General features: G+C 32.8%; 1 protein-coding gene and 1 long non-coding RNA gene across 4 annotated transcripts; one reads left to right on the forward strand and one right to left on the reverse strand.

The window, feature by feature from the left end:
* Nucleotides 1-237: 237 nt before the first annotated feature.
* Nucleotides 238-11015, reverse strand: LOC107164001 (uncharacterized). 2 transcript variants are annotated; one of them, XM_015511660.2, is made up of 4 exons: nucleotides 10542-11015; nucleotides 4107-4626; nucleotides 2472-2750; nucleotides 238-1083 (listed from the first exon to the last, which is right to left on the reverse strand). In XM_015511660.2, exons 1-4 carry the CDS (start codon nucleotides 10601-10603, stop codon nucleotides 955-957), a joined length of 990 nt encoding a protein of 329 aa, XP_015367146.1. In that variant the 5' UTR covers nucleotides 10604-11015; the 3' UTR covers nucleotides 238-954. The 2 variants fall into 2 exon arrangements, with proteins under 2 accessions (XP_015367146.1, XP_015367147.1); XM_015511661.2 differs by lacking the exon at nucleotides 10542-11015 and adding an exon at nucleotides 5006-5245.
* LOC149062327 (uncharacterized) lies at nucleotides 8581-10493 on the forward strand. Of its 2 annotated transcripts, XR_016189420.1 has the most exons (4): nucleotides 8581-8965; nucleotides 9119-9166; nucleotides 9246-10289; nucleotides 10356-10493. It is a non-coding gene; the product is annotated as an uncharacterized LOC149062327 (long non-coding RNA). The 2 variants fall into 2 exon arrangements; XR_016189419.1 differs by having other exon boundaries at nucleotides 8581-9166.
* Nucleotides 11016-13624: the final 2609 nt, after the last annotated feature.

A 13624-nucleotide genomic window follows, 5' to 3' on the forward strand; every position in this document is an offset into this window, starting at 1 on the left:
AATAAACTTCATTTTTCACGATCTTTAGACATGTACGTGTATGTGCGAGATTAACATAGCGATATATTAATATCAAATTAAGGTGTGTTCTTTTATATAACATAGTTGGCTTTTGGTGTCTGAATTTTATGTTAAAATTACTATATCGCTATTGTAATATATTATAGTGTATCTTACAAATTGATATTAGCTTTTGCAATCAATCATGCATATGATAATAATGTAAGTACTCGCATGGAATAGTATGAATACAATATATTTTGAATAAATAATCAACAAACGCGCATTGTACAATAATATCACGTGCAACATGGCTACATTAAATAAAGTAATATTATAACACTCATACAATTTTTTTAAATATTATTACAAGTATAACACTTTGAGTCTTTCGAAAAACAATACGACATAATAATGGTAAAAACAGTTCTAAAAAAAATATATATACATTTGCTGGCTAAGTACGCACAGCATACTCCTTAAGATTATTATGGCGGATCAGAGAAATACACATATTATATATTTATATCCATATATGTATTCACTCCAACTCCTCTGACCAGTGCGTTTACAGAAAAATAAAAAACCGTATCTATACGTTCCCATTGTACTCTAATAAATTATACAAACTATTAATAAACTACAAATTACCTACTATTATTTACTAATGCTGACTATAACTGATGATAAATATTTCGAATCATATACATATTGCAATAAATAATATGTATAATATTCAATCGGCTGCACAAAAAAAAAAAAATATGGTTAAAGATCGATAAATGTATGGCTGTTTAATACTATTAATTATTATGATTTATCGTATAATAATTATCATGTAATTGCGACAGGCTGTGGACCATGGGCACTGTAGTGTTTCCGTCGCCTCCGATTCTGACTACTATGACTTTGACATTGACTATATGCCTCTTTCGACGACACCGTTGAGCGTCATCATCGCCGGCTGGCCGTGGTCATGGTGCCGTTAGTCGGCCCCCGAGAAAACAGATTGGATGGTCTGAGGCTCTGGCCGATGGAGCCCATCAACTCGACTGCGAAATCGCGGATGTTGCCCGGCGAGTTCTGCGTTGAGTAAAACAACAAATAAATTACAAAAATTTCAATTACAACAAAATATATATATATATATGTTTTATAATAATACTTTAGTCTATAAACGTGTAAATTCAGAAGTACAATAGGTAATTAATTAATGACATTAAATTATTATACTGCGTAGTCGCTGTCATAAGATTCCGACGGATTAGTTATCAATAGTACGGTCGCGATGTCAAAGGCGTTTGATATAGACAAGTCTAATGACATTTTTAGAAAAATTTACTGTATACTGTTCAGAGTAACTTACATGCGATGCTATTATTGTGTTTTTATAAACTCATATATAAACTAGATATTGTGTGGAAAAATATGAAAGACTATAAATATATAGTAAATTAATCAAATTTTCGATAAAATTACATTACAGGATGGCTGTTTTTTGAATTTTTTTTCTGTTAATTAATGTATTTATACCTATATGTTGAAAACGATTGTGAAATCTGAATTTAACAGAAAATCTAAGGTTTTACTAATATAGCCATAGAAGAAAGTTGTTTTTACCTAGCTTAACTTAATAAGCGCATATTATTGACTCAGCAGGGTCACTCGCTCGCAGCGTTCAATCGACCATTTCCGTACATCCGAAACATACCTCAATTTGTCATGTAAAATCACCTAGGTCCATAAAACCTTAAAAGTTACCAACTTCAAATAGATTTCAAGCCAACCATTAGCATTTTAAATTTCAGATTCCATCGTCTTCTTCAGCATACAATATTTCAGAAAACATTTTTAAAAAAGAGTCACTCAGTTATGTTGTTTTATTTCAGATATTTTGATTACATTATTGAAAGGTGACGTCGGTGACGACTGTAAAGTGGTGAATACACATTCACAAAGGTTTAGTTTGTACCTAATCAGTTACCCAGTTATAAACATAATACGAGCGATCCTGGTGAAGTTATGTATAACTATATAAGTTATAGCATGATAATAAACTGCAAGACGGATATTTTCAATACTGTAGACCTGAAATTCGATTATTGCGACATCTTATTATTTTCAACGTATTAAGATTAGAGACCCTGACCTGCACGACAAGAGATTAATATTGGTATATCGTATCGAAAACATATCGTGCAAAAAATCATCGGCTTACAACAGCGGTTCTCAACCTTTTTATAGTCACGTACTACCTACACAATTTGAAAATTTTTGCGTACCACCTGACCATATTTTTGCTTATTAATAATGTATACGTTTATGCTATATGTATAGAATTTTGTTAGTAAATTAATTTTTTATAAACGTAGATTTCCTTAGCGTACCACAGGTTGAGAACCGCTGGCTTACAACTTAACAACAATATTATATTATAAGTGTACATCGATCTGTATTAAAGGGACACCGACCTTTACGGCGGACCGGAGCTCGGAGTCGAACAATCTGCGCAGACCACGGTAGTTACGACCGAACAGTTTGCCCAGCGCTTCGCCAGCCATCTTCTGGTCCGTGGCTGCCGTGGTGGACGCCACTCCACCGCCGACCTCGTTGTCCGCGGTATTGACGGCGGCCATCATCATCTGGTCAGTGGCGGCGGTAGTGGCCGTAGGATCTTTGGCCGCCTCACTGATTGTGTCGCGTACGATATTTGAGACGTTCCGGAATGCTTGACGGGCGTCCGAAATAGTCTGAAACACAGAGAAAGCAGAATAGAAATAAAGGTTGTGATTTTTACTGTATATAGGTATAGAAATATAACTACAATAACTATTACGGATCCAAATAATTATTTAAAATTAATTTTTTTTTTTTTTTTTTGGGGGGGGGGGGGGTGGGGGGGTATATTATGAATAAAAAGTAGGTATATTAAATTATATAATTATTATTAATTTAATATACCTACTATTAAACAAAAAGTACAAGTAACTACAATATTATATTACAATTTTTTTTAATTAGACATTATATTACTATTTTGAATGATAAAATATATTTTAAATATCATACTTAGATATTATTCGAAGTATTTAGAATTTAAATCTATAAAAATCTAAATTTGAACAAGTAGTTTACTACAATTTTTAAAGTTTAGTTAAGTAGATTAGTGGACTGGTAATTTACGGCTACCACTCTTCTCAACTCATATTATAAATATTAAATACTCTATTATACTAACTCACTATCATGCTCCCTCCTCTAATGTTCATGCCAATATTTTTTATTGATTAATTCATTATTTTGCCACACTTTGGAGAGTAAAAATGTCTGCAGTCATCGTTTAATTATAGGTATTGTACAAATTTAGTGATGGACAAGCTCATCTAAAATATATGGATATAATATTATAAAGGCTTGGAATGGAGTAAAAGGTATGTTTATTTTTATTTTTTAAATACACATAAAAAATCCATAAAACGAGTGTAAAATTGGCAAGTAAAATGTTCAAATAAATAAAATATCTATAGAGCATTTACTAGTTTCAATAAACATAAAGTTAAAACTTAAGATACCATAAAAATTAATTATCCGTTAGTATTTTAGAAGTATTAGTTTTATTCCATCAATAGTTATGTTTACGCTATACTATTTATAGGTATATATTTTATAGTTTATATATGATTGAACCAAGAAAGTAACGAAACTAAAAGTTCATACGTTACGGATGAGAGGTAATCGGTTTGCAGCCATCAAAATTCCTCTGAGGCTCTAGCAATTAATGATTGACATTGCGTCATTAAATAATATATATAATATACCTAGTTAATAACATCACTGATTTAAAAGATTGATAATTTTGTTTTTAACAGTTCAATATATTATAATATAACATTACAAATTAAAAACATGACGCGGCTATTTTATAGACAATGATAATGGCATGGCAAATTACTGTCCGTCATCTGACGTCAGACACCGCGGTTAGGGCATATAGGTCATATTATATATGGCCGTCGAGGGTTCATTCGGTACCTATTTTTCACTCGCGAAATGTGAAAATAAGCACCGAATTGTGTATATAATTGTTTTATATAAAATATACTCACTCCGCCGATCAGCGAAAACGTCAACGCCACAACTCCAGGTTCACGGTTTGTGTTCTTGTTGAACAGTTGCCTCTTCTGTCTTGACGCATCGTCGCGTACCACACCGCTGTTGTCGGATATCCGTTGACCACCAACCTGCTGCTGCTTATGGTGCCACAAATTGATGTAATCGGTTGCTTGTGGTTGATGGATGTCGTGCGCAGCCGCGTCGGCCATCGGCACCATGGACGCGACGGTCAAGAGTGCGGCCGAAGACAGCACTACGGCCAACAGAGCGGCCAACAAAACGAACGCCGCGGCGGAAGCGGAGGCGACAAACGCAGCAGCCTCAGATGGCGGTTCGCACTCGGAAGATACACTTGTGTTAACGGCTGCCTTACCGCTATTTCTCTTGGAAGTCGTGGACACCGGTGGTCGCAGGCTCGGTGTAACGGTCGTGGTAATGTAACAACAGGCCAAGCAGTGACAAATGCTCGTCGTTGGCGATGTTCGCTTGTTGTTTACGGAGTGGCCAAAGTCACTGTGTAAAAGAAACGAGAAAAAATAAATACAAATAATGTAAACAAGATTTATCTGTACTTTAGAGCGCTACAATTTCATGTTCGCAAAACCAGAGCCTTATAACTTTTTTCAGAAGTCAGAACGATGCATTTGATAATCAAATTGAATATTTACAATACTTGTTTTAAAATACAATAAACTAAAAATAAAAATAATTTAATTTATGTTCAGTTTATACGTAATAAATATAATCTTAAGACACGTGTTTAATAATAATATCGATATTATTTGAAATTCAAATAAAATAAAAATATCAACGATTACAGTTCGTTGTTTGCCGAATTGTGTAAAAAATATGCCACAAAACAAACTAGTAACACATTGTAACAATAACGTACTGTATGTCCGTAGCCGGTTTTAAAGTTAATAGGAAGAATAACATTCTTATGTAGTTATGTGAACAATAAGTTGATGTAGAAGACGTGTGTAGTGTTCTGTGCGAGTCGCCGTGATGGTATGAAAAGACCTATATCATGCGACGTCGATCTAACCGGAAGACTCCGTCGTCATATTAATTTTTTTCGTGAGACGCCGACGAATAATGATAATATTGGATACTATTACGCGACTGAGACGAACACTCTATTGCTATGACACGAACGTGGTGCGCATCGTGGGGAGGTAGTTAGGCATAACTTAAAGTATACGAGTGCAAGAATAGTGCCTACAAGTATGGTACTACCGTGCCTACGGTAGATGACTATATACATTATTAAAGCGATAATTGACCGGAAAATGGTAGGCGCGGCCGCGGTACCCACATATACTCACGATATGTTACATATTATTGTTGTTGTATCATATATTATAATGATAATAAAAATGTTACATAGTCATTAACGGATATTATATAGTATACGCTTTCTTACCGCGCGATGATACAGAAGAATACCGTATTAATAAAAATTGATTAAACAATATAATGTTATATTTTAATTACGATATTATAATATTATACACGACATCCGCGTAACCGTTACATTATGCTTATGCACACTGACCGCGTAACACAATAATATTGTTATGCATATACTTTTGCAGTTGTGCGCGCGCACCCACGCCTACGCTTCACTTTGCGCGCGCGAAAAACATCTCACGCGTGCTTATAATCGCGAACCCTCAAGCCATTGTCCATTACTACATTACCAGCAGTGGATCGTTCTCTCTAATGATTGTCCGGTCGAGAATACTTGTTTGTAAATAAGGTCACTTCCTGACATTGTTAAAATACTTCACAGAATATTGTAAACTAAAACCTGATTTTTTTTTCTTTCTTAAAACGTGCAAAAACCACTCAAACAGATCGATAATTGGTAGGCTACAGCTATATAGGATATCAGTAACACTATAACTAATAACTATCATGTAAATTAATACAATTTGATGTCATCAGTCACGAAATGTTAAAAGGACGCCGCAAATCGACAATAATTGTTTGTACAAAATCATTTAACGTGAAAAAGGACAATTATTAATTTAAATTAAAAATTGAAAACCAAATTTATACATGAGACAATATATTTTTTTGTGACATACGGTTTTTTTTTTTTTGAAATCACTCATACAAAAAACGTCATTAACTTTTTAAAATCTATTGTGTTGATGTTTTGAACCTGTTTTTTACTCAATTTATATTTACTAACTATGCAATATATAATAACCAACAACGGTGCCGACACGGTACCATTTATAAGTTAATTTGAACATTTAGTATAATTAAAAATATAAGATAGAGTTTAGTTAAAATTGCCTATTTTAAACCCCTTAAAAAGAGGGTGTCACACTACGTCTCGTATGTCGATATAACATTTAATTTCAATTGATTATTTTTTTTTTTTAAACATTATTAGAATAGGTAGCCTAATACATAAGTAGATATTGCAGGTTTGTGATAAAATTATAGTTTAAACTTAAATACTTTACTAAACAACCATTTTATACACTGCAAGAAAATCAAACTTTAATTTACTAAATGTAGATTTAAGTGCGTTAAATTTAGTTAATTTCACTTGTCGATAGAATATAATTACCGATCAGTTCAATTTTAGGTAACCGAAATTCTTATATACATAACCAGCTATCGTAACTTTTCAACTAAATCGTGTCCAGTTCTTCCGTTTGCACTTGATAGTTGGTATGCATATGCTGTACCTACACGGAATGCACATCATGCAGCGTGTTAATACGAGTATGTACAACGATGACAACGTAACAATATTACGTTTTCGATTTTTTCGTATGTGATGGTTTGATTACCAATTAGGTTTGTTGAAAACAAGAAGAGAAGATTTTTTATAATTTGAACTATTATTTTAACGAAAATATGATCTATTATTTTTTTTTGGCAAGCACTTTTTAGGAAGTTAAAAATGTTTCTATCAACACCTACTTACAACTCTATACTGCAATATTTCTACATTTTATCCAAAATATTATTATAGCACAATAACTGTTTATTCATGGTTGTAGCTTGTAGAGTACCTAAGTGTAAATTAAAAATAGGCAAGCGGCTAGACTAATTAGGAAAATTTTTTTTAGTTACTCAATATTGTGAGTAAATTGACTTATTATTATAGTTGATGCAATTACAAGTTGGTATTCTGTAAGTTTCGTTATTATTTTTTAATCAATGAGTGATATAGTTGGGGCTATCCTATCCACACGAGGTGATGCTTATTGATCCTGTCGATCCTGAACAATTTCTAGATTTCATGCCTTAAAAAACCAAGAAAATTTTTAGTATATATCATAATCTTATAAATTACAATTAAATTTTTTTATATATTTAAATGTTTTTTTGTAATTGTATCTAATCAGTGATCTGTATTATAACGCTTGTGCCTTACTTATCATATCATAAGTACAATAATAATAATATGTATCCTATTTTCCTTTCGGTTTTAGGGAGGTAAAGAAGCTACTATCATATAGCTAACTTTAAAATCAATTTTTATAACCTCTTCTCCCTCATCAATCAAAACCACGAAAATACCACTGAAATATTCTTCGTTTACTAAGTTATATAATATATGAATTGTTTTATAATCATATTTATTTTATTTCTGTTAGATACATTTCTAGTGGTATAGTATTGAAATATTTTGGCTTTATGGTTTTATCCAAAAATATAACTGGAAAACATGTTTGTTCTCGATTAATAAATTATTTTATTATTACATTCTGTAGACAATTTTTTTACCAGATTCAACGCGGTCATATTATGGTACTTTATGATGCTTATATTTGTTATATATTATTCATAAAGCATTTAAAATTTTTTTTCCGACACAATATTTTTTCAAGGGCATACTGTAGACAAATGAACAGTAGGTATATTATATTGTATTAAACTATTATTGTAGAACATCGTAAGGTTCTCGGCGCGTCTCGTCAACATAAATAATAATAATCATATATAGAGCGCCGGTCGTCGGCCTCGGCACCGCCGCCGTGACTTTCACTATCGTAGTAGGTAATATTAATATATTATAACGATATTATATTCTCTTTAGTTTAGTTCGTTCTCGATTTCTCTCTCCTCGTTTTTCTCGCCTACATATTAATAATATTACATTATATTATTATTGCCACCACCACGCACGGAGAATTGCAATCCCCACCAAGATCTGAGTGTTTTAGCCTTATCCTACTTCCAGGTGTATGTGTGTGTGTGCGTGCATGTGTGTAATATTATGTAGCCGTCTTGCCATGATGTAATATCGTTACCGGTCGACGGACGACATGCGGTGGGTCCTTCAACAGCTCATTAAAAAAAAAAAAAAAATACGAAAAAATAATATTAAAACATACTCACGTGCGTTTGTCCACGTAATCCTATGAATACATGTGTGTAATAGTAATACGTATCGTATTATTATCATTTAACATTAAATATCCACTCCATCGTGCGATGACTATAGACAGCCCGCACGATTTGGAGTGTTTTTTTTAAGTTTTCGTGACCGGCGTGTGCTATAAGAAAGACGTAATTCACTACGTAAGTCTCATAAAATTTAAAGTATATGTATTATGATGATTTGACGTTCTTTGCAGTAAACGACTGTATTATGGCATACATATAATATTTAATACCATATTATTTTAATATTATAACGTACTATGTTCGATATTAATAGTAGGTAATAAACTTATATTCACATTATCGTTACTAGCTAATTGCGATGATATTATTTCGTACTTTATATCTGTATACTTATGTATGTCATTAATAATTGTTATTACGATATATCCGATTGCATCCGAGTGGACGAATGCTATACAAATCGAACGTGAACTTTGTAAGTGCCAGTTTAGCCCTTTTCATTTAGATCCTGTTTCAAAGATATATTTTTCAATAATATACTTTGCCTCAATAACTACCTAAAATGTTTTTTAATATGTTTTTAAACTACAAATATTTAAAAAATAAATATTTCTTTGGTTTATTAAAGGTGTGTATTTGTAGCCTTTTTTCATTACAATCGTAATATTCCAATACGGTGAGTAAAGATGAGTATATTATATACATATATATATCTATACCTTCTCATACCATTTTGTCTATTTTTTTTTTTATAGAAAAGACTAACGTCAGTGGGTCAACCATATTTTACAACACAAAATGAGCACTTTTTGAATGTATACGACACCACCTAAACTGTAATGTAGTATATCGCTATTGTGTATTTGTGTACATCTATCAACTAATATGGGTGAAAGAATTAAGAAATGAAGTCCAAAATATCATCTTTAAAACTTAATATGACTTTGATATGACTTTATGGTCTTTGAATAAAAATGTTAATAAAAAAAAACCGAATTACGTGTTCATCAGAAAACACGTGAGATTAAGTTCATTAAGTTTTGTTTCGTTTTCAAGAAAGCAAAGGAGAAAATTAACGAAGGATTTTAAAACCAATACGGCCACATGGTTTCAATTCACAGTTTAATTCACACTCAATCACTCAATAATATAATATATTGCACAATCTTTGCAAAGAATGGACACATGGTTTATGGTGATCCAGAAGCGCAGTATCTTTCTTCATACCTGGTGTGTGGTACATACACCTTTGTGATTGGTAATGGCTTAAAATGATCACATGGGTTAAATTATTTATAAGAAGGTGTTTACGAGATTAATCTATTTATATGATATGTGTGCGACTGTGCGAGTATAAAAATATCTAATAATGTGCGTAGTACTTGAGTGTACAATATTGTACAAAGAGATACCTACTTCACTAAGTAAAATGTCCAAGTCGTCCAAGTTATCATAAGGCAGAGGAACAGTCATTGTTTTAACGTTTGATATTTGATGATTAACAAAATTAAAAATTGTTTTCTTGTTTTTTAAAAATTATGAAACCATTATTATACAATTTGTAAAAATATTTTTAAAGTCAATACACTAATGAAATTTTTTAAAGCATTCTAATAGCTATACAAGTCTTAAAGTTTAGAAAGAGGCGGGTAGAGTACACAGAAAACGTGATGAGACACTATACAGCACAAGTCATACAAACAATACACGAGGGTACTGGTTGTTCTAATATTCACAGCAATCAGACACAGATTCATCAAAAGTACTTGCTACATAATGTGACACAATAAGTCATATGGGTAATGACTATTAATTAGATGAGCCGTGTAGGTAATACAAAGTACTTATTTTATAAATTGTTTCAGTGGTTATACCGGATTCATTTTCTTCGTCAGTTGGCGGTGGTTCGGGCTGGTATTTTTCAAGAAAAAAAATGTTTAAAATCCGAACACGCCGTATTCTAACGCGGTAAATTGTTGAATCTTATGTAAGGTTAACGCATCGCATTCAATATTAATCATAATATATTTCAATATTAGTTGTGTAGTTACCTGCAGTCGGTAGCGGAAGTGGTTCCGGCGGTGAGACCGCGGGTGCAACGGGCCGTCACCATCCTCGGCGCTGGTGCCGTCGATTGCTACGAGCCACCGCTGACGTTCTGCCGGCTGCTGTTGGTGCAGTGGTGATGGTGCAGAATATGTCGGGCGACCGAATCGTCGCCGCCGTCGTACACGTGCAGCAGACGACAGACCGCGGACATGACCTCACACACACACGCTACGTACGGTCAACGTGTACGGTACGCCGAGACGTCCAAAGGATAGTGGGAAACGGCAGGACGACGGGTGAGTATACGAAGATAGTAGTAATGTAGTAACGTTATGTTATGAACAACTATGATATTACGATAGTGGAAACAATATGATATATTGTGATAATGTAGACTCGTGTGGGCAGAGTGTAAGTGTCAGTTGGCTGCCACAACTCGTTGTCGGATTTCGATTGCAGACGCTAGACTGCCGGGCAGTCGATACGCGGTGGGCCTCGAACAACGCCACCGCCTCCTCCAGTTCTTGGAACGCGTACACACCACTGTAAGCGCGAGCGGAGTGGGTGTAAACATATTCGGAGAGATGGGTATATGGTGTGGTGTGTGCGTGTGTGTGTACATAGTACGACATATTATTCCATAGCGTGTAATGTGCCCGCTTGGCGTGGAGTGAGAGGTGTGCTATTACAAGTGGTGCGTGGAAGGTCTTTTTCGGCGGCCAGTGACAATATAAATTATAAAAAGTGTATTATGTTTGTATCGGATAATAAGTGAAGGAAAGAAAGAAAAACTCCTCTTTGGCGTATTAGCTAGCACATGTGGAAGTGTAGTAGGAACTAGGCAGCGGCGATCATCGCGTTACGGATGAAGTAATTCTTATCATAATAAAATAATATTATAGTTCCTATATGCCCACTGAAGTTTATAGAAATATATGTAACCTGCCTTGTATGCATTTTATATAGGTAGATACATAGTATGTGGTATCGTTACATCACCGTTGCCGCCGCCAACGACCGGTCACGAGAGTGGTATTATAGGTACCTATGTAACCTTTTGCTCAATATACCTAAGACGGGCAATCTGCAGATGCACGACCAACGGCGAAGCATATAATATACTACCTACAACGTATAGCCGTATAGGGAACTTTAATATTCTCTTTATTATTAACTAATATAATTATTATTATGTCACCTTAAATAATAGTATAGAATACTGTTTAGTTATAAAGGGGATTTGATCCAGGCTGGGTTTTTACCAAAATATGAAACAATAATACATACATATTTACACGGTTTATATGTTACAGGCAAAGTATACAATTTGGTCATTTTATACAATGCTCGGGAATTTTATACATTGGCCGAACATTTTATAATATAATGTCCTTCGTATATTGGGCAATATAAATAACGGTTGAGATGATTTAATGAATAATGACATGTATATTTAATATTAATAGAAAATGTAATAAGTTTTTAAAATTGTATTATTACTAATTGTCGCATGTACTGCTTCCGTGACATTTTGATGTACATATAAATATATAATATAACTTATAAATCAGTAAATATAGTTATAATATAATATGTCACGTATAAGCGTATAATATGTGGGCAAGCGGACATCCCCATTGTAAAAATATCATAAGAACAAACAAACTAGTGACGTATAATAATTTGACTTTATTTTAACTATGTTTTACGATTTATCATATTTCTTTAAACCATCTCATCCGTTATTTATATTATTATATTGCCCAATATACGGAGGGCATTGTATAAAATGTCCGGACAATGTATAAAATTCCCAAATGATATACTTTGCCCGTAACATATACACAGTTAAAGCATTGCCTATATTGAACTCCTTAAAAACATTCGGTATTGAATCCCCGTTTGGTAAAAGTGGGTCATTCACGACACCCCTTCCCCTTACACCACTCGCCTCACAATCGAATGGCTTTACTCTTAGGTCACTGAATTCGTCGTCATCATTGAGAATATCGTTATAAGGTATAAAACATGTTATATTAATACGTTACACAAGACCAACTGACCGAGTCCACTACTAAAGATTATATTATTTTCTTATGTATTGAATTAGGATCTTATAAGAAAAAGTGAGCATTCCAAAAAATGCTTCGTGTCGACTGATTCAAATGTAAAATACAGTATTGTAAAAATATTTCAAAATGCGTAGTATTGTACACATAATAGTTAGCTAGTGCCTAGTAGACTGCAGTATGTCAGTCTGTGCAATAATAAATATTTGCAGAGATGTAACATAGAGATCCTGTTGAGTCATAAGAAGTTGCGTTTGCAGTTTGGCCTAATTAGAGCGACCATAGTGTATTATAAATTATAATTTTATTTGTGGATGCATCCCATTTGTAAACTAAACAGTAAACACATAGGTATGTTTAAATTATTAATTAATTAGTTTAGAGGTTGGAGCTATACAACTTATAGTCTTATACTATACCCAATCTAAATAAGTATATTATATAGAAACTAATCCCTTTCGTATTATTATAAAATAAATCTATGTACAAAACAATAATTATAATTCTTTCATCTTTGCTTTGACCTCGATGAACAATATTCAAACGGAAATATTCATATAACTTTTTATTTTTTTATTTGAATAGGTCACGACAACAATGATTATTGGCTTTAATTATCAAAAAATATAAGAAAAAAAAACAAAATTTAAGAGTTGACATTTTTACATTTTGGTACAGTATGCCAGTATCATATAAAGTTATATAAATTGGTTTAATTTAACCACTTGAAATTTTTTTTTGCATAACTCACTCATATACACTTCTAATTAAGTATTGAGAAAGTTCTTCCGATATTGGAGGAGAATATGAATTTACATCATATTTCAGTAAAATAATTACGTCATTTTTGGTGCACAAACTCATATATTTATGAGAACATAATATTTCGTAATTTTAATAGTATAAATTAAGACCTAAAGTAATTATATTATACTTCTTACAAAACATTAATTTATTTTTAAATCTAATTAATAAACATAAAATATTAAAAATACCAAAATATCTACAGATATTAT

This window comes from Diuraphis noxia, unplaced genomic scaffold, assembly GCF_037042655.1.
Source record: "Diuraphis noxia isolate RWA-SAM2 unplaced genomic scaffold, SU_Dnox_SAM2 contig0001, whole genome shotgun sequence".
In the NCBI taxonomy this organism is placed as follows: domain Eukaryota; kingdom Metazoa; phylum Arthropoda; class Insecta; order Hemiptera; family Aphididae; genus Diuraphis; species Diuraphis noxia.

Excerpts from the sequence above, each read along its gene's own strand:
- LOC107164001 (XM_015511660.2), bottom strand. The coding sequence starts at position 10,603 with ATGGTGACGGCCCGTTGCACCCGCGGTCTCACCGCCGGAACCACTTCC. Across the intron at positions 4,627-10,541 it reads ACTTCCGCTACCGACTGCAG|TGACTTTGGCCACTCCGTAA; the intron begins GTAACTACACAA and ends TCTTTTACACAG. Across the intron at positions 1,084-2,471 it reads AGCTCCGGTCCGCCGTAAAG|AACTCGCCGGGCAACATCCG; the intron begins GTCGGTGTCCCT and ends TACTCAACGCAG.